Source organism: Thermobia domestica, chromosome 6 (assembly GCF_964235325.1).
Source record: "Thermobia domestica chromosome 6, izTheDome1.hap1.1, whole genome shotgun sequence".
In the NCBI taxonomy this organism is placed as follows: Eukaryota; Metazoa; Arthropoda; class Insecta; order Zygentoma; family Lepismatidae; genus Thermobia; species Thermobia domestica.
This window is the reverse complement of record NC_137459.1, coordinates 121,307,040-121,334,818: the sequence shown is the minus strand read 5'-3', so window position 1 is coordinate 121,334,818 and position 27,779 is coordinate 121,307,040. Positions and strand designations below refer to the sequence as shown.

The 27,779-nt window shown below is 38.5% G+C and overlaps 1 protein-coding gene across 1 annotated transcript; it reads right to left on the bottom strand.

Moving 5' to 3' along the window:
- Window positions 1-23,091: 23,091 nt before the first annotated feature.
- On the bottom strand, window positions 23,092-27,445 carry LOC145687291 (uncharacterized). Its single transcript, XM_081760761.1, has 2 exons — window positions 24,191-27,445; window positions 23,092-23,649 (listed from the first exon to the last, which is right to left on the bottom strand). The coding sequence occupies exons 1-2, from the start codon at window positions 27,443-27,445 to the stop codon at window positions 23,092-23,094; spliced, it is 3,813 nt and encodes a 1,270-aa protein (XP_081616887.1).
- Window positions 27,446-27,779: the final 334 nt, after the last annotated feature.

Below are 27,779 nucleotides of genomic sequence, written 5' to 3'. Positions count from 1 at the left end.
TTTTCCCCACACTACCGACAATGACATGGTGTCGAATCAACACCGAAAATACTAACACAGATCCGAATTTAACACTTCTCAACACCGGTTGTGTGTTAAAAATGTAATACACCCCTTGTGTTAATCACCAACACCACGAGGACTGTGTTGAATTAACACCGCATAGTGGTAGTCACGCTGTAACCACTGCCTTGTGTTAAATTTGAGTTGAATTAACACAACCATTTTTTACTGCGCAGAGGCTTAATTTGGAACATAAAGCTTATTCGTATTACACCTGAAAAAATAATCAATACATTGATTGGTGTTTGAATTACGTCATGCTTCACGAATATAATCAATGGAGAACAAAAGCGTCTCCTTTTTGATTCATAAACTAGACAATAGAGTGAAGAGATTTGGGAACAGATCCTACTAAAATACTTAAATATACAAAAACGAGCTCCTTGAAAGTTCCACTGCTACCATACAGCTATTAGATATGGGCTTTAATCAGAGGTACTATTCTAATCTTTTAACAACCGGTTCTCTCTCTCTCTATCTCTTTCTTATATAGGATGTCCCACCAGGAAAGTGCCATATTTTGAGGAGTGATAGTATTGGTCATGACAAACAACCGATTGAGATATCGATGAAAATACCACTTTATTTTGTACGCATCGAAGGTACATATCTCGAGAATTAATGAAGACATTGGTAGTCATTCAAAAATGTGTTGCAGATAGGTAGCACATGTAAGAGGCATTAGGGGCCGTTCACATATTACGTAACGCTGTTTTTGATCAATTTTACCCCATCCCTCTCTCTTATCACACTTCGTAATTCAAGGCTGAACCCCTTCTCCTTTGTTACGTAAGGCTTTTTGATTTTTGTTTTTTCACCAATTTTGCTTATTTTGGGGGTTATCACAATAAAAAATTATTTTTAACAGAACTTTTCATTACAAAATGCTTGTATTTTGAATATATTTGTAGTGTTTTTCGCCAACAAATTGAAGTATTAGGAAATTGTAGTACCGTAATAATATTTTAACCCCATAACAAATCAAAGTATTAGAAAATTGTACTACCGTAATAATATTTTAATCCTATAAGGTTGTTTAATTAATCAGTCTTAATTCTTCGAAATTTCATATTGTCTGAATAGAGTGGGTAATGATTCAAATCAAAAGTTGTAAATCTATTCTCAGAAATAGCGATACGAGTGGGAATGCGAGGGCATTTTGAAGCGGTAGTTACGATCGCTAACAACTAACTCCAGAAAAGCGTGTACCGTAAATGCATTGCGGCAATAGTCACAAAACATAGCTTTATTGTATTGTAATACACGCAGGGTTCGTCACCAGTCATACTGGTATCTAGTAGCGTCTTCAAATCCCTTCTGCATGATTCAATTTATACAGGCTGTATGTTCTCAATTTTCCAAAACAATATAAATGTTTATTTATACAAATGAAAAGAAGAGAATAAAGTTATTTGTTTAAAGATTGCATATAAACCTGAGAATAAAAATAAAGATTACGCAACATGAAAAAAGCACGTTACATAACGAAGGCGTTAACCCCGTCCTCCCTCGTGTCATACTTCGTAAAGCAAGACCGAACTCTTTCTCTCCCTTTGCCGCGTTATGTAATATGTGGACGACACCTTAGATAAGTGTCACATTCATTACACTCGCAGATTCCAGATCTTGGACAAAATCCCGGAATTCATATTAAAATTTCTAACAGCGCATTCAAATTTGTCTGCCCACTGAATTAAAACAATTGAAAGTTGTTTGTTTTCACAACAATGCAAGGAGCGGGAAAAGAACAGATGTTTTCACTAATTTGTTTGGCTTCTTTCTTTCACTCTTGGTTAGGTCTTGCGTGTGTGTGTTTATGTCTGGTTATAACAAACGGTTCTGCGAACTCGAAATATTTTAACAACCGGTTCTAGCGAACCGGTGCGAACCGGCTGAATAGCACCACTGGTTTTAATGCGATATCAGATGTATTGAAGAGCGCACTACGTTGCTATGAAAGAAATGCCATATGAAGTGCATCAACTTAAAAGAAAGTTGTTACTTCAGCTTACACCCAGGCCCGTATTCATGTATTGTGCGCCCCTGTGCTCTAAATAATTTGCCGTCTTCTCGCTCAAAATTTGCTTCCCCCACCCCGGAAACGGCCAATATAGAGTTCATAGTTTTGGGGGTCACTGAGATGAATAGTGACAGTTTTAATCCAATTCAACTTTAAGGTCATACTCCACTCCCCAGGGAGGGAGCGAGATTTTAAGAGTAATCAAAAATGACGGATATTAGTGTTGAATTCATAGTTTTCGAGGTCGCTGAGTTTAACGATATTAGTTTTCATGATGTGCAAGCTCATCCTCACCCCTTGGGGTCGGGGTGATAGAGAATGACTTTTTAAAAATAATCAGACAAGCTAGCAAATTAGCAACTACTGTAATTAGAGCAAATTAAACACATTAACATATTTTCTATTGTTTGCGCGGAACTCTGTGGGTTGCTGGTTTTAAATATTACTTTATTGTGAATCTTTAAAAAAATCCAAAATTTTGCGCCCTTATAAATTCTGCCGTTCTGTGCTTGAGCACAGAATAGTACTTACCTAAATATGGACCTGTTTACACCTAGTCTTCTGCTTTTCAGTTACTTACCCGTATGAACATAGACATGGGATTTTCATCCGCATGAATCCAGAATAGCCAATTGCTTCACTATTTGACACCTACTTACCTTTTCTGAAGTTACTTTGTAACTTGAACACTCACTCTCATGTGTAGTTTCTACCTTGAGGACATATTTTGTTGTGTACTTTGTTCAAAATTCAAACATACATTATACTTATATTTGCTTAACAACGTACCAAAGTTTATTACTTTCGTTTAGCATTAATTGTTTAATATTAGGATTTCACGATATCCTGCATGTCTAAGTTTTCTATTGTTCTCAAATATTTTCTAGAGTGGCAAATTCAAAAATAAGAAATGAACAAGATAGTTAGTTTGGGTAAGATTTGAAAGTTAGTTTGCCTCGTGAGAATTTGGTACTCTAATCAGTAGATCACGCCGGAATCCACTAAAAGAATTGCATTTTAATAATGTTCACCTCACTCTCTTTTCCTACCTGATTATTTGATTATTACAAGTACTATGGGTGCAAATTATATCTGTGCCAGTATATTAGGAATATCTGTGCCATTATTAAGATTGTGTATTTCACTGGCAAAATAAATAATAATAGATACAATCTTCTAGTTAACAGTGTATTTTTTATATAGGACCTATACAGTGCACAAATCAACAATATATTCAATTAGAATAAAAGCTGTCAATTGTTATTGCCAACGAACATCACATTTTGGAGCCATAAAATTAGTTTTTAACGATATTCTCGAAAACTGTAATTTACCTTCAGACACATCATATTGTTCAGGTCAATGTCTCCTATCAATTGATATATCATCTTTGCACACATTCGTAATAGGAATGACCACAAAGTTCCGGTTCCGGCGGAACAGGAACCGGCTCTCTGAGATCCCTTTCTCAGGACCGGTTCCCGAACCGGTTTCGGACTTGCATTCGAAAACCCGGTTGCAGAACCGGTTCCCGAACTGGTTTCGGACCTGGATTCGAAAACCCGGTTCCCGAACCGAATCTCAGGAACCGGTTCCAAACCTGGATTCGATAACCCGGTTCCAGAACTGGATCTTAGGAACCATTCCAGATATGGATCTGAAAACCCGGTTCCAGAACCGGATCTTAGGAACCGGTTTCGGACCTGCATTCAAAACCCGGTTGCAGAACCGGTTCCCGAACTGGTTTTGGACCTGGATTCGAAAACCCGGTTGCAGAACCAAATCTTAGGAACCGGTTCCAGACCTGGATCCTAAAACACGGTTTCAGAACCGGATCTTAGAAACCGGTTCCAGACCTGGATCCGAAAACCCGGTTCCAGAACTGGATCTTAGGAACCATTCCAGATCTGGATCTGAAAACCCGGTTCCAGACCTGGATCCGAAAACCCGGTTCCAGAACCGGACCTTAGGAACCGGTTCCAGATCTGGATCTAAAAACCCAGTTTCAGAACTGGATCCGAAAGCCCCCAAAGACCCGTAAAGGAGGCACAAATTTCACCTTCAAAACACTGCAAAGAGGACCATGCGCTTGTGCCCGCCCCGCCCAGACCCGCTTGTGCCCCCAGAAAGAAAAATTGGTCCACCAGTGATTGTTTAGCCAAATGAGTTTGCCAGTTACCCAGTTTGTTTAGCCAAATGAGACAAGCGTCCGCCGTCTGGGCGCCAGCCTGTCGCTTCCACCATTTCATCTAGCACACTTTTCACAGCCTGCCAGCAGCTCGGGTTTAGCGTAGGGCTGGCCACAAAGTTCCGGTTCCATCGTGAACCGGTTCTTGGAGATCCGGTTTTAGAAACGTTTCCGGAACCGGTTCCAGACCTGGATCCGAAGAACTGGTTCCAGACCTGGATCCGAAAAACTGGTTCTGGAACCGGATCTTCTAGAACCGGATCCGTTCAGACGCGAAAACCGGTTCCACCAGGAACTGGTTCTGGCCATCCCTAATTTGTAACTGCTTGTAGCTGGTTGGATTATACAAGACCACTTCATAGCAAATTTCCTGTAACAGAGGTATAGAGTAACTTGGGTAAAGATGCCCCACTTTTTCTTTATTACCCACTTTCCACTCCTGCAATTGAGGTGAGGTTGTTGAATTTATGCTCAATTAGAAGATTGATGTCTTGTTTGTAATATCTCGAAAGACAATTTTATTTCAGTAAATTTAAGAATTTACAGTTATCCATTTACAAAAACCTTCAAGTGGGACATCTTTGGCATGCATGTAGGGGGAAAGATGCCCCAGTTTCACAATTTTTCAAAATGTGTCCATAAACATCTTGGAAACAGGCAATTATGCTTTTGTACCACCAATTTTACTAACTTTAATTTCTACTAACTGTCTATCCAATTATATATAAAAAAAATCAACAAAATGACAATTATTCTCCGTGTATGTTTTCCAAATCCATTTGTAAACAATGGATAAAAATAAAAGAGAAAAAAGAATTGTGGCTTACATTTTAGTATAATTTGTTCATTTTTTTCCAAACGTGGATTCTTGCGACCACAATTAATGCAGTGAACCTACAGTTTAAATCGAAACCACCGTAATCGTTCTTTCCAAGGCGTTCACACCGGGAATCGAACCCTGGACTTCGTGCACCAAAGGGACACGTACTAGCCACCAGACCACGGTGGAGGACGGCTTTCTTTTAATATGTAAAAACCTGTTCCCTCGTTTCCTCTTATAACAACTTACTAGCTACAACACTGGTACACCTATGATGATATATGATGAATTAGTGGAAATGCTCTTCATTTTGCAATAAAGGGATATTTGATTCACCCAGAGATTTACCTTTTCAAAATAATTCAACCAGATGAAGGAAGTTGTGACGAATCAAGTGTGTCGCAGGGCCCCTTCCCAAGAATCTTTTTAGTATTTTGAACAACCCTCGTACTTATTTAGCTCGCACAAATGGCTTAAAAGTCAATCCATGCACATTATTTTGATTCAGCTACTAGCCAACTGGTGTCATATTCATTATGTGAAGTAGAATGTTTGTTGCGTAAGGAGCAGGCCCGCAATCAGCCACAAAGGTTTGGGGGGGGGGGCATGAATAAGATAGGGGGGCAAGTCATTAAAAGTTCTCTTACCAATATCTAAATTGTGATTTTTGTGTTAATAATAGCATTTTGTATTGAGGTCTGGAGTGGCCATGAAAAGTTTATGGTGGCCAAACCCTCCTAGCCCCCTCTAGTTGCGAGCAAAAAGAAAAATGTCCATAAATAGATTATTACATCATTGAAAGCAGGAACCAAGCTAGGAGACCAAGCCCTTGCTCCAAACGGGAATTTCGCGTTTCCTTCTGAGTGAACAATTAATTACAGGTTATTACATAACAATTAGTGATCATATTCAAACCAAACATTGTTTAAAAGACGACGAACGTAAAATCCTTGCAACACGTCATAAATTGGTTGTCCCGAACAGAAATTTTAAACCTTTAATGTTATAAAGTTGGGCATCTTTGCTTCGGTTTTACTGGAGCAACTTTCCCAATTTTGAAGCAAAGACGCCCCAGTCGATCATGTGACATACTCATGAACGCAGAGACACAACAAAGCACATTAGCGTTTATAAAAGACTGAAGTTCTTAAGCAATTATATTTTATTCATGTACTTCTATTTAAGTACCATCAGGAGCATTACTACGTTTCACTCTCTAAAATTATAGACACTGAAATAAGAGTAACTTTACTTTGTGAACAGGCCTGAACAAAAGCAATTTCTTTCTCCGTTGCAATTTCCACATATATTTACTCAAGACAATGTACCCTGTCAGGTGCATAGCAAATGTTGTAACCACGAGTCATAGGCCTTGAGCAATTCGAGCAGGGGTGTCTTCACTCAGTGGGGCATCTTTACCCAAGATGCTATATTGCTCTTCCAGTGTGGTCAAATACCTTTAAGGTGCAGTTTCTGTGTTGAAACTGTACACGTTGTTTAAAGTTGTGTCTTGATATTGATATCCTATTTTCTTCGGAAAAGATTTATATTTTCCTTTAGCATAATGGCATGTTCCCCCCGAGCCCCTTGTGATTATGTAACTGTTTGGATATTAGTGTAAAATACTTTCCTGCTTCAAACTAGATTTTGTTTACAGTCAGACACGACTGAGTTGGGAGTTACAGCTCTTGCAACGTATGAACGTAGTTTCCGCACAAGTCATATGTTATTTTACGTCACATGCAAAACAGTTTCAATTCGTGAAATGTTGGCGCTGGATTGACAGATATTATTATTATTATTATTATTATTATTATTATTATTATTATTATTATTATTATTATTATTATTATTATTATTATTATTACTACTACTACTACTATAACAATTTTCTAAACAATGAAATCTGATGAAGGAAATTAATTGATACGATAGGACTATTAGCTAGAAATATTAGTTACATTTCAAGGTATTTTAAAGTAATATACATTTACTGGGAAATCTCACGAGCTGCCAATGAGGTACCGAATGAGGACCAGTCAGCTCTTTAGGTAGCCGTCATCATACTACTACCAAATCCAAGAAACTATGTAAACTCGAAACCCAAAAAACTTTTTGAGAAAATCGACGTTATCTTAATGACAAATGTGGCAAAAGTGAACCATTTTGAACATTCCAAAGTTGAGTTGATTTCTAGCAAACCACTCTTCAAAATCATCTCCAAGCTTTACCGCATAAAATATCTATATAAGGAATATGAGTTGTTCAGTGTGGGACAAAACCCAGATGAAAGCCGTAGCACAGGAAAAGCTTTTGAGTAAGGTTGACATTGGCCACATTTGGTGTTTTGGGAATCTGGCAACATCAGAAACATAAGTGACTACTACGGTCGTCTTGTTGGAGCCCTCTACCTTACATATCGCTTTATTATTTATTTTCAAGAAATAAGATTGGCATGTGGCACATGTTTCATATACAGCGTTTTCGCCAAAGTGTAATAATACTGCAGACCGTTTTGTCCTATCCTTAAGCGCTCACTCTGTATCTTATGTTGATTCCCTATAACATTCACTTGAAATAACCATCCTCTTCACCAATAGTGTATTTCACACGCCTCTTTCATTCTCCATGTTCCGTAGCTAGCAATGTTTCTGGACTCATACCAGAACACGCATCCTCCATTCACAGTACTACATGCTGTAAATTCCAGATCTTGATGAATCATGGCTTTGAAGTACGTAGCCTCGCAGGTAGAAGTCAAGTTGCAGGAGATCCAGAGAGCGTGGTGCCTGACGCCCGATCCGCCTCCTAGAAAATTGCTGATGCAGATAGTTCCGCGCACCATGTTCGCAAAGGAGGAAAGGTATCCATCCTGCTGGAAGAACTTGGGTATGAACCATCCTCCTACAAAACTGAAGGTAGGATTGTCTCATTCTTCAGCCGCAGGTATTGGTTGGTGCTCAGTGTGCCGTAGATGAAAAATGGTCTAATGATTCTCGTGCCAAAATATCACGCCAGACTATAACCTTTTCACTACAAACTATCCCAGAGATATCAATCCAGTATGGGTTACCGTCACTCTAATAACATTAACTTTGGTTGTTTACTTCTCTTTTCACGTAAAAAATACGCCTCGTCGGAGAGCATCATGTTCATTGGGAAATCTGCCTCGGTTAGTAGTTGTTTCTACCATACGGTAAACCACATTCAATAATCTGTCTTTCGTCAGATGCTACAGGGTTTTATGCAGGTACTACTTTTTAACGGAAAGTATCCTCCGTATGGATGTTCAGCTCACTCCATATTCTTAATATAAACGCCATGTGCTACGTTACGAGCTTTTGCTTGAAAAATGCGGGGACAACGACATTGGTTGACATAACTTTAGACGATTTCGGACTATCACTGCGAGATTTATCGGACATGGATCCCGATCCCGATTTCTAGGAATCTGTTGATGAGTTTGTTAACACCATTCAGGGAAATGGACTCCTTATCGAAGTGAAGCATATTGCATTCTGCAGCTACCATACGCAACAATTTTTACTATTCAGGATTATCTTCACATGTTCTTCAGTTGTCAGCGATATTGTAGTCCATGATACCTGCAATCACAAAACAGAGCATAATTAGTGAACAGTTAGTAACCTGAGAAAACGGTCAGCACGATTGTATTTTCTGAAGAACTGCATATGAAATCTGTCACAGACTGACAGACTACTAAAAACATTAAAGTGGTATTCAAGATAATGATCTTCAACATAGCAGCCATAGTGGTCAGTTGTGTTTCTGAGGTCCTCAAAACATTATCTATGGGCAATGTGGACGCCCAACCCTATCCTGTGTTAGGACTGTTATATATTTTTGACTCACACTGTACAACGCACTTTTATTAGGATATTCCAGGTGGTAACGTTTGGAGATGGTCTTGTTGGAAGTAGCGTGGTGAAAATACAGGTTCTCTATTTCAACTCTGGTGGCCGATTAGGTACTGAGTAAATTTATATATTGTGTTCAGAATGATTTATTCTGGAGTCGTTTATAAGGAAGTTAAACGTTGATTTTCTCGAATCGCTTTTTGATTTTCGAGTTTACTTTTGGGTTTAATAGTTATTATGATGAGGGCTAACAAGTTAATTGGTTCTTCGGTACATCATCGACATCTCGTGAGGTTCTCGTGTAAGAATATTTTACTTTAAAATATCTTGAAACCTAACTAATGTTTCTACACGTTTTGATACAATTTAAGGAATTACAAGACAATTGCTGTGGTTCTTTTCTTTTTCCTAGACTTCGGAAACAATCTCAGTCCCAACTTGAGCAATGTTTCAAGACGTTTCCCTCATTGAAGAAGGTTTATTTAATATGTTTCTGAGCTAACAAGGGACATCACCCAGTTGTCCGGCTCCGATTTCAATGAAATTTTTGTTGCTGATAGAGGATATGTATTCATTATTTGTGATGACAGGAATTTTTGCCATCGTGCATGTTTTCTATTTTTTAATAATTTTTAAAGGTTGTGATCTGGTTAATAGAGATTACTGCAGAAGTCCCTTACTACCCTTTGTAAACGGAGTGTTAATGAAAGAACAACCATGTAGATACGTATAGGGCCTAGGGGAAGTCGGATGGTACGTATGACCTTGACGGCAGCCATCTTGAAATCCGCCATTTTGAATTAAGGTCAAGTTTTTTAAATAGGAATAGGGTAATATGATACATAATTTCGGGCTAGAATTTAATCAGAAAAACAATGGTGAAGTTAGTTTTAAGATGCGCTCATTTGGTGAAAAGTTACAGCCATATTAATTGTTTATACTTACTATGTGCCTAAGTCCCTTATCTCCGCTTCTAACCCGCGTATTAATGATTATAAGTGGATAAAGGTTTCGGTAATACATATTATGCCTAGAGGGAAGTGATACGATAAGGGTATCATTGACGGCAGCCATCTTGAAATCCGCCATTTTGAATTAAAATGAAGTTTTGGAAACTGAAAACCATAGCATGTGGCACCAAATTTTAATAGTAAATTTTCCTCAAAAGCCAATGGTATGCTTAGTTTTGTTCTATAGTTAACCAGTATGAATTTATGACTTTTCTAATGTGCACGAAACGTCCATTATTCGATCTTTCAAATTGGCAACACTCCTAATTTTCATCGCATGTTTTAAGATTCCAACTGGCACTTTGCAATTGTTTCCATGGCTCATGTTTTCTAAATTTATTACATTTTTTAAGAGTTGCGATTTGTCAGTTCATGGATAGTGTTGGGATAAGCATCCAGCAATCTTTCTGAATTTTGAAGACTTGCCATGTTATTGTTAATTTCCTAGGCAGTGTAATTATTTATTTTAACCCAAAGTACATGAGGAACCTATGGACCTATGTGATGTAAAGAAATACAAATGAAATTGTAAGAAATTGGTGTAACACGAACTCACAATTATCATGAAATTTAGCCTACATGTTGCGCAAACGACAAACAGTATTTTTTTTTTAATAAATACAACTGTAAAGGAACAGCAACAATGATAGAAAATATCAAAGAGATGTAATATGACTGTTCCCAACACACTGTTTGTACCATGAACAAAATATGAAAACAGGTAACTTGTTTATAAAAAGGTGTAACTTAATCGAGTTCCCGATCAATAGTGATTATAAATCTTACAAACATGAACCATCGACAACAATAACTAGAAAACGAATGACTTTTTTGTCTGACTAGCTGAAATATTGCCATAGAAAATAAATAAATATACAATAAAGAAATAAATATAAAACAAAACAAAAGACCATTGATTTACACAACAGTCATATTTCGTTTCCTTTTTTGAAGTGAATTTTCATTTGATTTCTCGTCTCATCTACTATCCATTATAAGCTACGTCTCCGGTATTACCTGAATGCAAAGTTGGAGTTCTTTCGTTTTGCGATGATTCATGTCAGTAAACGAGTTTTTGAATTGCAGGTATAGGAAATAAATAATTACATTGTCTATGAAATTAATAATTACATGGCGAGTCTTCAAAATTCAGAAAGATTGTTGGATGCTTATCCCAACACTATTCATGAACTGACAAATCGCAACTCTTAAAAAATGTAATAAATTTAGAAAACATGAGCCATGGAAACAATTGCAAAGTGCCAGTTGGAATCTTAAAACATGCGATGAAAATTAGGAGTGTTGCCAATTTGAAAGATCGAATAATGGACGTTTCGTGTACATTAGAAGAGTCATAAATTTATACTAGTTAACTATAGAACAAAACTAAGTATACCAGTGGCTTTTGGGGAAATTTACTATTAAAATTTGGTGCCACATGCTATTGTTTTCAGTTTTCAAAACTTCACTTGAATTCAAAATGGCGGATTTCAAGATAGTTGCCGTCAATGATACCCTTATCGTATCACTTCCCTCTAGGCATAATATGTATTACCGAAACCTTTATCCACTTATAATCATTAATACGCGGGTTAGAAGCGGAGATAAGGGACTTAGGCACATAGTAAGTATAAACAATTAATATGGCTGTAACTTTTCACCAAATGAGCGCATCTTAAAACTAACTTCACCATTGTTTTCCTGATTAAATTCTAGCCCGAAATTATGTATCATATTACCCTATTCCTATTTAAAAAACTTGACCTTAATTCAAAATGGCGGATTTCAAGATGGCTGTCGTCAAGATCATACGTACCATACGACTTCTCCCTAGGCCCTATACGTATCTACATGGTTGTTCTTTCATTAACACTCCGTTTACAAAGGGTAGTAAGGGACTTCTGCAGTAATCTCTATTAACCAGATCACAACCTTTAAAAATTATTAAAAAATAGAAAACATGCACGATGGCAAAAATTTCTGTCATCACAAGTAATGAATATATGTCCTCTATCAGCAATAAAAATTTCATTGAAATCGGAGCCGGACAATTGGGTGATGTCCCTTGTAAGAAGGGAATGATGAGTAACTCACCTAACAATTGTCTCTTGATACAGGCTTTAGTATCTGGACTAGTCTTACATAAAATGTTTTCAACTAGCTAACAGTTTTTGTGCATCATCAAGGAAAAGACCTGTGTAGGTAAGTGGTTATCGCATTGAGTTCCTACCCAGGCGGCCTGGGTTCGACTCCTCTCAGGTTTGAAATTTTTAACATGCTTCAATTTCAGTCCATACGCAGTGTGATATGCAAGATGTCATGTGGAGAAGGAACTATATGTTCAATTGACAGGGAATTGGAGTAGGTCCACGAATGTAGAGAAATATTTAACAGCTTAATTCCTTCAATTGTTCCAGATTTGATATTTTCAGTTAATTTCAACAATTTTCTAACTCATGTGTGTTCATTGCTTTTTTTCTTCTCACACGCAGTGTGTAATGAAATAATATATTATACACACAAAGAATTATAATGCCATTGCTATATGGCACTCATTGGGCGGCATGCCCCAAACAATGGACAATAATCTTAAATTAGATACATTTTCCGTGCATCAACTGCACAGCAAAAATTTATTTTAACTGCTTCAAAAGTTCACCAACTGTCGTTTCTTGGTTGAAATATTAGGTGTAAGTTTAGTTGCATCTTTCCAGGCGTTGGTGATACCACCAGGAGTACTCGACTCGACCTAATGGAGTTATAGCAGTCAGTTGACTGCTTTTTCTGTTGACTGTACCACTAAGGAAGGGCTTTAGGAAAAAATGGACGGGGAAAGGGGGGGGAATAATGGTGGCAATTAGCATATTAACCCTACAATCCTTAGTGCTACAGGTATGGGTCATAGTGATAAATAATCTGTGTTTGCCTACATAATGGTATGTAGTTCGAAATGCATATTAAACCAGATTGGGAACGTTCGAAGCTAGTTGTAATTTCACAGTTTCCGCATAGATGTCACTATTAAGCGTACCGGTACTTCCGTTACTCATAGTTTTTTTCTCTTGCAAAACTATTTTTTCACAGAATATTAAAAAAAAATCATGCGTTTTTTTTTCTTTTTAGAAAAATGTCTCTATAAAGGAAGAAAGGAGAATGAGAATTAAAACAGTAGAGCATTATTATAACTAGATGCTCATATCTCGGAATATCTTAAGGTTATAGACATGAATTTTGTTACTTGGACTTCTCATTTAAAATAATTAAATACATGTTTAAGAGTTTTTCATATTTGATATAGAAAAGATGAAAAACAGGTTTAGTATTAAAAGGGGTGGGAACTACAATCATTATAATAAGAGTCCATAACTTGGAACTCTTTATGGTTACAGACATAAAAAAAGTATTTGGACTTTTCATTCAATTTAATAAGAAAATAGTTTTAGTGTTTTTTTTTTAATGTTTTATGTTAGAGGTCAAGAGAAAGCGGTGGGCAGTAGAAAAAGGGGAGAATATATACATGCTCCAGAAGGGAAGAAAAGAGGTGAGAAGTAAAAGGGGTGAGAATTAATATGATGTCCATATCACCGAATCCCCTAGGGTTAGACACACGAAATTTGGTGTTTTGACTTTTCACCTACAATAATTAAACACGTGACTCAGTGCTTTTAGATGATCGATCTACAATAGAAGAAAAAGGAGTGGCAGTGCTTTCCTAAGATGTCTGAACAAATCGTTCGAATTTTTTGTGATACTTTGAGTTCAGACGAATCCTATCTGAAAGGAGTAGAAGGAAGGACGGAAAGTATTGTCCACTGTAATACGTGGCGGCACTTGCTAATCCCTCATAAATAAATATATACTGCAATATGACGTCACTCATTTGTCCTAAAAGTGTTGTCCTCTACGAGCGGTAGTTTTTATTTTTAGGGTTCAGATTTCTCGAGGATCGCTTTAGGCGGTTTTGTTTGAGCAGCTCGGGGGAACATAATGGTAGTATGTCACATTTTCTAACTTTCAAGTAAATTATAAAAGAGGGTGGACAATTCCCATACAGTACAATTCAATAACACACATCAAACAAGCTTCCCTGAATTTGCAGGTATATTTCCAAAATTAAACAACCTACATACAGTTCTCTTGTTAGATGCCAACCCATTTCACCTACTACCTCAATTCTACCGAAAGGACGCTCATTTCTTAAACAAACATTTCATTAGTAACTCTATAATGTCGGATAAATTATTTCTTACGAAAATATGAACAAGGAGTACGTAGTTTAGTATTGGGGTATGTTTCTTTCAAACGATTTTCTCAAAGAAAGACTGAATCTATTTTGGACATATTTATAAATAAATAATTTATTAATGATGCTCTAATGTTGAGTGAATTACTCGTATGAAAATATTCAGAAGGGGTAGTGTATTTTATTTATTCATTTATTTATTTTTTGTGTTAGGTTTGGTTAATTTTGACATGTTGTCATTCATAACTCATGCGATTTTGATTATATTTTATATAAAAAATATTTAAGTAATAACCCTAATGTATCGTTTAAGTCATTTCTTATGAATATAATTTACAAGGCATACTGTTCTTTTGGGGGTGAGTTTTCTCTTTTCCAGAAAACGTCTTATAATATTGCCCGTATTTCACGAGAAAATGTTTTAGTAATTACTGCAGCATAAATTGATTTACTTTAAAGAATTGGAGCGAGAATGTTTCAGGCGATGGTACTTACTTTTTATTTGAAGTTGTATCACAGGCTAGAAATTTCATAAACCAATGTTCTATGGTACGTAAATCACTACTTTTAGCCAAATACGATCTTTATGTTTTCCGCGGACACATGTGCAAAATATCTTAGTTTGACTCATAAGAAAAAATCACAATTGAGTGTTCTCCATGGCGCATTTTGACAGGATCCTGTTCTAAAACACACTACTTCCGGAATTTTTAGGCACCCCAGCTTCTTTCCTGAACAAGTGCATTCTATGAAACGAAGTAAGCAGACCTCGTTCCATCTATTGGTTGCATTACATGGGGTTGTTTCCCACTGGTCGCAAAACCGGCATTTCAATTGAACCAACTCAACAAATTACGAGTAAATAACTATATTCCAATGTTTTCTTTATATGTACATATATGGGGCGGTGGCTCAGTGGTAGAGAGCTCACCTCCGGTGCTTGGAGTCCCGGGTTCGATCCCAGCTCGCGCCGTGTGGATTTTGTGGTGGACAAACACCGTGCTCGTGGGTTTTCTCGGGGTTCTCCCGTTTCCTTTCATTTTCTTCATTCCACTATTTCATTCATTTCTCATAATAACCTCTCCTTTAGTCTAACCGGCATAACCGTGGAACGTAACACTCAAAGATTTCATTTCATTTTTTCATATATATATATATATATATATATATATATATATATATATATATATATATATATATATATAATGGAGTTTCTTAACATGGGGACCGAGGTCCTTAAGAGTGTCGCGAGAGGAATACATGCTGGCCGGAAAGGGAAGTAAGAAACAAACGTAATTAGGATCTAGTGGCGGAAAAAATATTTTAAGAAATATTTTTAAGTTCTTAGTTTGAGAAATAATTTTCATTTTCATACGTATTGTCAAATGCTGAGTAGAATACTAAACAAAATTTTAAACGAATGAAGAATAGTATAAAAAACAATTTAAATAAAAAAAGAAGAATGGAACTAATGAAAAAGTGAGAACACACACACACACACGCATATATATATATACAGTGGCGGATCCAAGGGGAGGGCTATAGGGGCTATAGCTTCCCCCCCTTGACGCTCAGGTATACACTGGATAAAATGAGCTTCAATCCTGCTTTACACTGGATAAAACGGCAAAATATGGTTTAGCCCCTCCCTTGATCATATCCTGGATCCGCCCCTGTATATATATATATATATATATATATATATATATATATATATATATATATATATATATATATATATATATAATCACAGTACAATGTGTTTTCACTAGGCTTCACAAGCGATAAGCAGTAATAACTTTTTTTTTTTTTTTTTTAATGTTACAAACCAGAAATTACTTAGATCGCAGGATAGAGGATATGATCAAAGAGGATCGTGATATATAATAGGTTAATAAAGTTTGATCTATAGCATATCACAATTGGGAAATAATCCATTATATTCTTCTACAGTAAATAAAACGAACAGATTAACTTAAATGTAGAAATTTCATTTGAAATTTCAATAGAAGAAATGAACATTAGACAAATGTACTAACAAACGGTAAAAATGGAGGTCAGCGGATAAAATACTAGCAAATTTGCTTTAAAGTAAGGAACAAAATTGTTTTATTTCTCCAGAAGCAGTCCATTGAATGAGTAAAATATAATTTTAAAAAAATGGCATAAAGCAAAGTCTTGACAGATAAATAAGCAGTTGAAGTAAATGTAAGAACAGAAAAAATTGAGGTTGTACATTTTCTTCTTCTAGAGCTGCAATAAATGACAGTAAGAAGCACAAATTGTGAAGAAGTTAATGTTTACTTTGCTTAACTATAATAAATACTGTATCCTAAAAGAAGAACATTATATAGACGCAAACTATAAAATCTTCCCCAATGTTAGTTCAATCTCGGTGACCTAGCTTCAAGGGTAGTGTGAAAGGATGAAAATGAGAACCGAAAACGCATGTAGCCCTCTGAGTTAGAAGAGCAGATTTACCTCTACGTCCCCCACATTTGCAATCCTGAAATCTCACTAAATTATTCAATTGGGCTTCGTGTCATGGTATAGTGCAGATCTATGTTCCTACTCGAATCATTTGACTTCGATTCCGGTCATTCTCGTGTTCATTATCTTGTTAATGAGTTGGAAATTGGCTGTGTCGTGTTTATATGTTCTTCTGTTTCCACCTCCCTGATGGGAATAAGTACCTCAACTGGAAACATCGTACTGCATGGAATTTGTTGCAGATTAGAACACGAGTTTCATGAGAACAATGTTTGTGGTTAGTGTCTTTCTCAATCTAACGCCCGATGATTACGGTTGGAAAATCGATGTTTGCATAGGAGTGCGCGAGAGATTCTTGGATGTAATGGAATTATACAATTAAACACTAGCAGCATTATCTAACAATTCATTTAAAAAAAATCGATTCTGTTTAAAAAAATAGTTTCTGAAAAAGCCTGAAAGAAGTTTTAGTTTTTCGCAACAAAGGCGTAACTTATTTATTTATTTACTATAGATAATGAACGAACATTTTTGATGCAAAGAAATCCAAGTTTGTGTGAAACCATTACAGCTACCTATAGTGAAGTTCTCATTAATACTATATTGCTTTTTAAAAATGAGGTTGACTTGAAAAGCTTGGTCAATTTGGGGCTTATCCAGCACTTAACATCAAAGGTACGTGATACAATTGTATTGTATAACTAAAATTGATAGATACAGTAGACCTAACAAGTAGAGTGGGAGAATGTTGTGTAATGTGGAAGACCAATTTTGTTTTTTTAGTACTTACTTTTATAAATCATTTAAAAAATGAATTCTGTTGTAGTGTTGAGTAGTTAATCTTACGAGAATTCAAACAACGTGTAATACCGCCAGGAATCAAACCCAAGTCTGTTGCACCAAAAGCGGAAACGCTGGTCACTTAGCCACTACCAAAACTGTTACTTATCAAGGGAACGTTACAGCGAAGTTACATCAAGCAATTAAGAGAAAAGCAATGTGATCGTGAAAATCATAAATTTCGTAACAACTTGGAAATAACGACAATTGAACGAAAATCGTAACCCTGAGATCTGGCATGTTTGGGAAACAAAACCTAAGATAGTGTCCAAGTTCCTTCCTGTATATGAGTTGTCGGAGGGATATTCTATTTTCAGATGCACATACCAACTTTCGGTATATTTTGGATCCTGAAAAATATGAATATACCGAAAATTTGAAAATGCCGAAATACCGAACGATATCGAAAAAAATCGAGATATCGAACGGCACCAAAAAAGAAAGCAAACACTGAAAAACCAATATGACTTCGTCAAATTTCAGAACTCACTAGAAAATGTGAGTGTCAGAGATTCTTAACTGAATAAACAAGTTTGTGAAGAACAACTTGGTCAGTCTTGGATTTTTTATTTTTTTTAAAAAAAAAATAGAGAACTCATGTAAAATATAACTTGATATATAACTCGATATATTACTTCCTCCAACATTCGCAAATAAGCCTATGGTTCAAGAGTTGAAATCCTTTAAAAATAGAAGGTTCAACATCCACCCATTTCCCACTACGAACATAATGTGATAGCAAAACAACTTTTCAGTATAAATGAAGTAAAATTATTCGATTTAGATACACTATAGTATACATTTTTTCAATTATTTTATAATCATCACCATTGCTTGGATTGAAATTCGTCACGGAGAACAGATTAAAATCGGGTAATTTCCTCCGAATTTCAAAATTTACTTATTTAAGTAACACAAGAAAATTATTTCCCTCGATAACATAGTCATAACTTTCTCATCAGTTTGATAGTTCTATACACTACTTGTTTGTTGTATATTCTCAATGTAGTGATGCTGTACGTTGTAAAAACAAACAAAAGTTGCTTTAAATTAAACACTTTTATTGCCCTACTTCTCATCAATTTCAATGCACACACGCATACACACACACACACACACACACACACACACACACACACACACACATATATATATATATATATATATATATATATATATATATATATAATGTGATCAAAAGTATCCGGACACCCCGAAAACATACGTTTTTTTTATTAGGTGCATTGTGCTGCTACCTACTGCCAGGTACTCATTATCAGTGACCTCAGTAGTCATTAGACATTGTGAGAAAGCAGAATGGGGTGCTCCTCGGAACTCACGGACTTCGAACGTGGTCAGGTGATTGGGTGTCACTTGTGTCAGAAGTCTGTACGCGAGATTTCCACACTCCTAAATATTCCTAGGTCCACTGTGTCTGATGTCATAGTGGAGTGGTAACGTGAAGGGACACGTACAGCACAAAAGCGTACAGGCTGATCTCGTCTGTTGACTGACGGAGACAGCCGACAGTTGAAGAGAGTCGTAAAATGTAATAGGCAGACATCTATCCAGACCATAACAAAGGAATTTCAAACTGCATCAGAACCCACTCCAAGTACTATGACAGTTAGGCGTGAGGTGAGAAAACTTGGATTTCATGGTCGAGCGGCTGCTCATAAGCCACACATCACACAGATAAATGTCAAACGACGCCTTGCTTGGTGTAAGGAGTGTAAACATTGGACGATTGAACAGTGGAAAAACGTTGTGTGGAGTGACGAATCACGGTACACAATGTGGCGATCCGATGGCAGGGTATGGGTATGGCGAATGCCCGATGAACGTCATCTGTCAGTGTATATAGTGCCAACAGTAAAATTCGGAGGTGGTGGTGTTATGGTGTGGTCGTGTTTTTCTCGGAGGGGACTTGCACCCCTTGTTGTTTTGCGTGGCACTCTCACAGCGCAGGCCTACATTGATGTTTTAAGCACCTTTTTGCTTTCCACTGTTGAAGAGCAATTCGGGGATGGCGATTGCATCTTTCAACACGTTCGAGCACCTGTTCATACTGCACGCCTGTGGCGGAGTGGTTACACGACCATAACCTCCCTGTAGTGGACTGGCCTGCACAGAGTCCTGAATTGAATCTTATAGAACACCTTTGGGATGTTTTGGAACGCCGACTTCGTGACAGGCCTCACCGACCTACATCGATACCTCTCCTCAGTTCAGCACTCCGTGAAGAATGGGCTGCCATTCCCCAAGAAACCTTTTAGCACCTGATTGAAAGTATGCCTGCGAGAGTGGAAGCTGTCATCAAAACTAAGGGTGGGCCAACACCATATTGAATTCCAGCAGTATCAACCGAGGGCGCCACGAACTTGTAAGTAATTTTCAGCCAGGTATCACATAGTGTATATACGTATATTAGGGCACTCCTTATTTTTGACTTACGAGTTTGTTTGAGCTTCACTCACTGAAATGGCTCTATATGAGACTAAAGTAACCTATGTGAAAAGTTGAACAGTATTAAAAGCAACCTCAAGCTTTCAATGCATTTACAGTATACAATATGAGCCAAAGATGCTTGCAGAGAAGTCTCCAAGAGCATATGCACCACATTATAGCAAACGTGAATAATTTTCACGAGTTATCGTGGAATTTTTGTTTCTTAATCGGGGTGTATTTGAAGGGGTCTTAAATTTACGCTCTCATTCTCGGCCAATTTTAAACTCAAGTAGAGTAACTATTAAAAAGAAGAAGAGAAAGAGAAAAAACGTCCAATCACGCAACAGTTTCAACACAACAACTGTATATTCATCAGACTTCCACTCCTTCTGACAATTTGGGAATTGATAACCTTTTATATACTTCTCGGAGATCATTCTTTTATTAGGTTCTGCCTCTTCATTAAAAGAATAGCACTTAAAAGAAGTGTTTAAGTAAGTGAGTGTTATTTTTTAATGAAGTGGCGGAGGCTAATTAAAAGTTGATCTCCGGGAAGTATATCTGAGGTGACCAACTCCCAAGTAGCCAGAAGAGTAAGAGTCTGATGAAGATACAGTTATTGTGTTGAAACTGTTACGTGATTGTGTGTTTTATATATATTACGACATAGTCTTGCGCAGTGCTTTGTTGTGTTTAGTTTAACAATACAGAAACAAGGTCTGATAGAATAGAAAAGCACCATATATCATAAAAATCAAGTAGATTTATATGATGGTTATTGTGGAACACATTTTTTAATTCGGGTGGGGGTAACTTATGCTCCATTACGAGTAAATTGTCCTTTCATTCTTGATAGATCTTAGCTCCAAGCGATGGGGATAGTGATAAAACCTCGAAAAAAAAAAAAAGTATAGATAGTATTGTATAAATACATGTTATTATAAATATATAATACATGTTACGAAAGTTAACGCGAAACATTTAGAAAAAAAATCCGAACGTAGCAAACTCATCCCCTCTTTTTTTCTTCATTTTAACTGTTTGTTGTAATATGTTATGGAAACCTAGGAGGAAATATGCACCATTTAAAAAATAAATAAATAAATAAAATCGAATATGCTTATTACGAAATTTGTCATAGAACTTGATTTTCTTTTTTAAACCAGAAATGAGGCCACATTCATTCCTTCATATTTGTCTGATTCTCACCCAAAGAGGTGCGGATGATTGGAAACCCTCAGAATATACACGTCATATTTGGTGAAAGTCGAAATATTCATGGAATTTTGTTGGTTCTGTTATTTTCTACCAAATGGACGAATTCTTGCCATGATTATTTGGGTCTTTTAGGTAACCAATGCATACTATTCAATTCCCCCAAATATAAATGCAGTGTTCTAAGATGAAAGTGTAACTATATACACGCAAAATTATTTTCGGATGTGGGGTCCCGGTGGCTCAGTGATAGAGCGTTCACCTCCGGTGCTTGGTGTCCCTGGTTCGATCCCAGCTCGCGCTGTGTGGACTTTCTGGTGGACAAACACCGTGCTCATGGGTTTTCTCTGGGTTCTCCCGTTTTCTTTCATTTCCTTCATTCCACCATTTCATTCATTTCTCATCACCACCGTCTCCTTTAGCCTAACCGGCATAAACCGGTGTTAACCATGGGACGTAAAACTGAAAGATTTCATTTCATTTTTTTCCTTTTCGGATGTGGTTCAAACATCCGGATAAACTTCAAGATCCCCCTAGCCATCTCAATCCCTCGACTTGAACATGACCAAACATCCGTGGCAGTTTCAGAGCAGCGTGCTCTATTCAGATTTCTTCCTCCACCATTGCTGGAGTTATGTGGCTCAATTTAAGGTAGTTTGCATTTTGTTACAGTGTTGATGTTATTTCGATATATGTTTTCTTCTCATGATTAAAAACGCGGATTATCGTTTAAGGTATCAATTTCTTTATTTTGTTTCATATCTGTGCTTATGACTAAGGTTAGGATTTTTAATGAAAACAAGTACTGAAATTGATGAGAGGATAGGTGAAAAATAAAACGCCGTTTTTGGTGGAATGAAAACTATTTAAATTAATAATTGTACTACATCAAAAACATAATTTTAATATTTTTATACCAAATTCTGTAAGTCTACATATTTGATCTGTATACGCCGACCAAACAATAGTTTATTGTTTTGCGCATTTAATTAAACAGATAATGAGTTACTGAAAACAATAACAATTTATTTTGAATCTGGAATTTTGGACTGTATAAATTTGTATAGTTGATGGAATCAATAAGTATTAGAATAAGCAAATACTACACACAAACACTGAAGATCCCGCACACGAGGCTTTTGCAGGAAAGCACAACACAACACTGACAAAAAGATGCGGGAGGCGGCCTAACGGTATTTTTGAAAAGAAAGACAAGAGACCGCCAGAGTAAGATACTACAAATAGAAACCATATTGACCTGCAGAGACATCTCTACAGCAAAACTGACACTACATAAAACATATAATTTGTTCCAAGTTTTGGAAATGCTCACAATAGGCTCAAACACGGAAAAAAACATAAGCCTCCTTTTTCTTCTTATTTTTATGAAACAAACAGAGGGCAGAATGGCCCGAACATAGCCCCCACCTTGAAACGCTCTAGTTTCAAATAACACACGCACACAATGAATGATCGAGATTCACACAAGAAATACACTAAAAGCGAGAGAAAATAATAACAATGCATAATAATAATAAAAAAACACACACACAAAACAAATATTCATATGCAATGATAAGACATGCTTGATGAGCGAGGTTGTAGCGTTTTGCATGACTTCACTTTACTTTGAAGGGTTGAAAGGAAATGGAACCAGCTTCACAATGGGGCGCTTCAACTCCCCGAAGGCAGTCTTTACAGTAACTGCTCGCACTAAGCCATCATTTCCTGGAAATATGCACTGAACACACCCTAATCTCCATTGCTGGGGAGGCAGATGGGATTCCTTCAAAATAACCATGTCACCAATCTTGATATTGTCTCGGTTTTTCCGCCACTTCGTTCTTGACTGGAGACTGCACAAATATTCTTGGGATCAACGGCGCCAAAAATTCTGCGACAACTGCTGCACCAATTGCCACCTTTTCAGATGAGAAAGCTGGGATGAAGTGAAATCCTTATCCGGGACAGAAAGTAATGATTCTCCCACAAGGAAATGAGCTGGTGTAAGAGCGGCCAGATCGTTGGGGTCATCCGAGAGAGGAGTGAGGGGGCGGGAGTTCAGAATTGCTTCAATTTGAACTAGCGTGGTATACATTTCCTCAAAGCTTAACGCCACCTCTCCCACGATGCGCTTGAAATGATGCTTTACTCTACGTATATTTGCTTCCCAAATCCCACCAAAATGAGGTGCGGACGGGGGTTTAAAATGCCAAGATATTCCTTGTTTGCTGAGATAGGCAGCAGTTTCTTCATTTTTGGCTGTGTGAACACTCACTCTTAACAATTCCTTTAGCTCTTTGCTAGCTCCTACAAAGTTACGCCCACAATCGCTGTAGATGTCACTAGGTACGCCCCGACGAGCCACAAAACGCCTTAGGGCAGCGAGAAAGGAAGGAGTGCTTGCATCCGCTACTAATTCTAGGTGTACAGCCTTAGTGGAAAAACACACAAAAAGACAGATGTATGCCTTAAACCTCAAACGGCTGCGCCCTCGACTGGCTTTGAGTAGCACCGGCCCTGCATAATCCACATCTGTGTGGGAAAAGCATCGGTTTGGGTTTACGCGAGAGGGGGGCAGGGAACCCATTAGTTGCGTCTCTGTTCTTCCTTCAAACCGACAACATTTTACACACTTCCGGATTATCTTCCTCACTAGATTTCTCGCACCCACAATCCAGAAATGTTGCCGTAGCGTAGATAGCACTAATTGAGGGCCACCGTGGAAAGTGTTTAAATGCTCGTGATTGATCAGAAGTTCCGTTAATTTATGCTTATTGGGCAACAGCACGGGATGCTTTCTATCCACAGAAATGTCGGCGTTTTGTAATCTCCCCCCCCCCCCCCACACGCAAGATGCCATTTTCGTCAATGAAGGGAGACAAGCATAAAATATTATTCTTATTGGGAATGGGCTCTTCATCCACTAAGCACTGGATTTCGGTGTGAAATTCTCTCTTCTGCACCCCCTTTACCAAACACAAAAGGCTCTCTTCCATTTCTTTCGATGTAAGTGCCCCCTGGCGTTTCTGCACCGGATTCCTGCAGTTGTAAACAAACCTGCGACACCAACCCACTACACGCTTCAATCTCACTAGGGAGGAGAAACGGTTCACAATGTCATTTTCAGACTGCACACACATAACGGTGATACATTTTTTCTTTTCTTCCACTTCTGTAGTAAAGTCAGCGAGAGGATATGGAGGCTCTGGCAACATTGCTTCGCGCAACCACTCTGGACCGCTCCACCACAGGGGATGTTCTAAGAGCTCGCTGGGCTTTAATCCCCTTGACGCACAATCAGCTGCATTATCTTCACTCTTGGTATGTGACCATTGTGACGAAGGCAAAATTCCTTGTATTTTCGCTACCCGATTTGAAACGAAAGTTTTCCACTTGTCAGGTGACTGGGCTAACCAGGCCAACACAACAGTGGAGTCAGTGAAAACCCTTGTATCCTGGACGTTTACACTGATGGCACTTGCAACTGTTTTTAACAATTTGGCCAGCAACAATGCGGCGCACAGTTCCAATCGTGGTAGGGAAACTGTTTTGATGGGAGCAACTTTGGTTTTTGCAGCGATGAGTCTCACGTCGACATGACCGTTAAGACGTTCTGCTCGTAAATAGGCGACTGCAGAATAGGCCCGCTCACTAGCATCAGAGAAGCCTATTAATTGACAGTTGACGGCGTCAAAGGGCACAATGCATCGTTCGACTTTCACTTCACGGAGCACAAACAACTCATCGCAGTACTCTCGCCAAGCTGCACTTGTTTCAAAGGGGAGGGGGTCGTCCCAACCGAGGCTTTCCTTCCACAGTGATTGTAACATCATCTTGGCCCTGACGGTTACTGGGGAGAGAAGGCCAAGGGGATCGAAAATCTTGGCAATCTCTGACAACACTTTTCGTTTTGTCCACACTGCAGGGGGAGAGGGAGGCACTACGTTGAACCCAAACTCGTCGCTAACAGGTGACCACTGTACTCCGAGGGTCTTGATGTTGTTATCGGTGTCAAAGTTGAATTGTAGGTCAATTTCACGCATATGGGGAGGAACAGCCTGGAGCACTTCCGGTTCGCTAGATAGCCACTTTCGAAGTTCGAAGCCTCCTTCTCGTAAAAGTTGAATCAGCTGTTGTTGTAGCTCAATTGCTTCGCTCACACTAGCTGCACCTCCGAGGAAGTCATCCATGAAAAAATCTCTTCTCACCGCCTTCGCTGCTAAAGGGTACTTCTCCCCTTCTTCTTCAACTACCTGGAGCAAGCATCTGGTTGCCAAGAAGCTAGCAGATGCGGTACCGTACGTCACTGTTAACAAACGGTAGTCTTCGATTGGTGCATTTGGAGAATCTCTCCACACAATTCTTTGGAAGTCTACGTCGTCCTTGTGCACTAACACTGCCCGGTACATTTTTGCAATATCCGCACATAAGGGAACACGATGCTCACGAAAACGAACAAGAATCGGGAAAATATCGTCCTGCCATTTTGGCCCCACCATGAGCTTCTGATTCAGAGATACACCCGAAGTTGTTCTTGCACTCCCATCGAAGACCACTCGCACCTTCGTAGTGGAGCTGGTGGGTTTCAAAACAGCATGATGTGGTAGGTAACAACTAGTTTCAGCTGGAACGTTTCTCTCGCTTGGGGGAATGAGTTCCATATGCCCTAACTGAATATATTCCCTCATGAAGTCGCGATATTGTTGCTGAAGGGAGGGTTGTTTAGCTAACTTCTGTTCGGTATTTAATAGCCTCTTCACTGCGATTTCACGTGATCTGCCTAATGGGGCTGTGTTACCCCTGAAAGGTAGTCTCACCACATAACTTCCGTGCTCGTCACGGTGGTGTGTAGCTACAAAATGTTCTTCACAGCTCCTTTCTTCCTTGGACAGGTGTTTTGTAAGTGGGAGCTCTTCTAACTCCCAAAACTGGCGAAGAGCTTCATCGATCTCGCAGGAAACTCGGTGTGACGTCACCGTTAGGTTCCCACTTGTCGGACCTATATTTCCAGATAGCACCCAGCCGAGACTAGTTTCTAATGCGACAGGCGTCCCGGGCGGCCCCATACACTTCCCGCTCAACATAAGTGATGGAAACACGTCCGCTCCCAACAGTATGTCAATGGGGCCCACTACGTTGAAAGTGGGATCTGCTAATCTTAGGCCCTCTAAATGATACCAGTTTGTAGCACTAGGACACTTTTGTTTGGGTAGATCGGATGTAACTTTCTGAACTACCACATCACGAGTTTCAAAAGTTTCACTTGTTCCCCCGAATGACTGAAACTCTAAGTCCACCATTGCACTCGCTGTCACCACTCCTGCTCCTGTAATCCTGGAAATCACAATACTGGATTTCTTTTTCCTGAGACCCAGCTTTTGTACACAGTTCTCGGTGACGAAACTAGATTCACTCGCGCAATCCAGCATCGCTCTGAAGGGGTAGTACACACCATTATTTCCTCTTACTTTCACGATGGCAGTACATAATAACACCTGTGGTACACTTGCGTCCGCTGCAACATGGGCCGTGATATTTGATTCACGCACTGGTGACTCAGCTCTCTCGTAGTGCAAAAGAGTGTGATGTTTTTTAGCGCACTTGCGACACGTACTAGATGCGCACATATCCTTTCTACACGATTTCCGAAGACAATTGAAACACAGTTTTTTCTCTTTCACTAGGGTGACACGATCCGACACTTTGAGTTTTGTGAACTCCGCACATTTGTAGAGGGGGTGGATTGCACTGCATACATCACATATTGTTTGACCACGTTCACTGGTGCTAACATGGGAGGAAGTTTGTTTTTTGTCGCGATTCTTCACTTGCTCACTACTTCCGGCGACGCGCGTTTTCCCGCCGGCAGACACTGCGAGCGCGCGGGCTCTGTTGTCGAGGAACTCTGCGAGTTGCTCAAATGATGGCTGTTCATTTGTTTTCAATGAAAGTTCCCACAGTCTACGACTTTCACTGTCCAGTTTATCCGTGATATGATAAACCAAGATAACATCCCAGTGTTCGACTGGTTGCTCGAGCACCTTGAGGGACCGCGTGCACTCCATTGTGGTATCAATTAACTTACGTAGGGCGGCTGGGGATTCTTGTTGTATTACGGGTTGCGTAACTAAGCGCTTAATTGTCGCGTTCACTATTTCCCTCTTATTGTGATAACGTGCGTTTAAAATGTCCCACGCCTCTTTGTAGTTGCTGTCCGTGGTTTGCATCGCTTGAAGGAGTTATGCTGGTTCCCCTTTCAAGGATGTTTTGAGGTACTGCAACTTTTGAGCACCTGAGAGATTTTTGTTATTGTGTACTGAAGCCACAAATAAATCGTGAAACGATAACCACTCATGGAGGTTTCCCGAAAACACTGGCAACTGAAACTGCGGTAGTCTTACGTCACTGAAAGATTTCATTTCATTTTTTTTCCTTTTCGGATGTGGTTCAAACATCCGGATAAACTTCAAGATCCCCCTAGCCATCTCAATCCCTCGACTTGAACATGACCAAACATCCGTGGCAGTTTCAGAGCAGCGTGCTCTATTCAGATTTCTTCCT

Bases quoted from the DNA above. Each gene is read 5' to 3' on its own strand.
- LOC145687291 (XM_081760761.1), bottom strand. From the start codon at position 27,445: ATGCAAACCACGGACAGCAACTACAAAGAGGCGTGGGACATTTTAAAC. The intron at 23,650-24,190 runs GTAAAGGGGGTG...TTTTCCACTAAG, and splicing joins AAGAGAGCCTTTTGTGTTTG to GCTGTACACCTAGAATTAGT.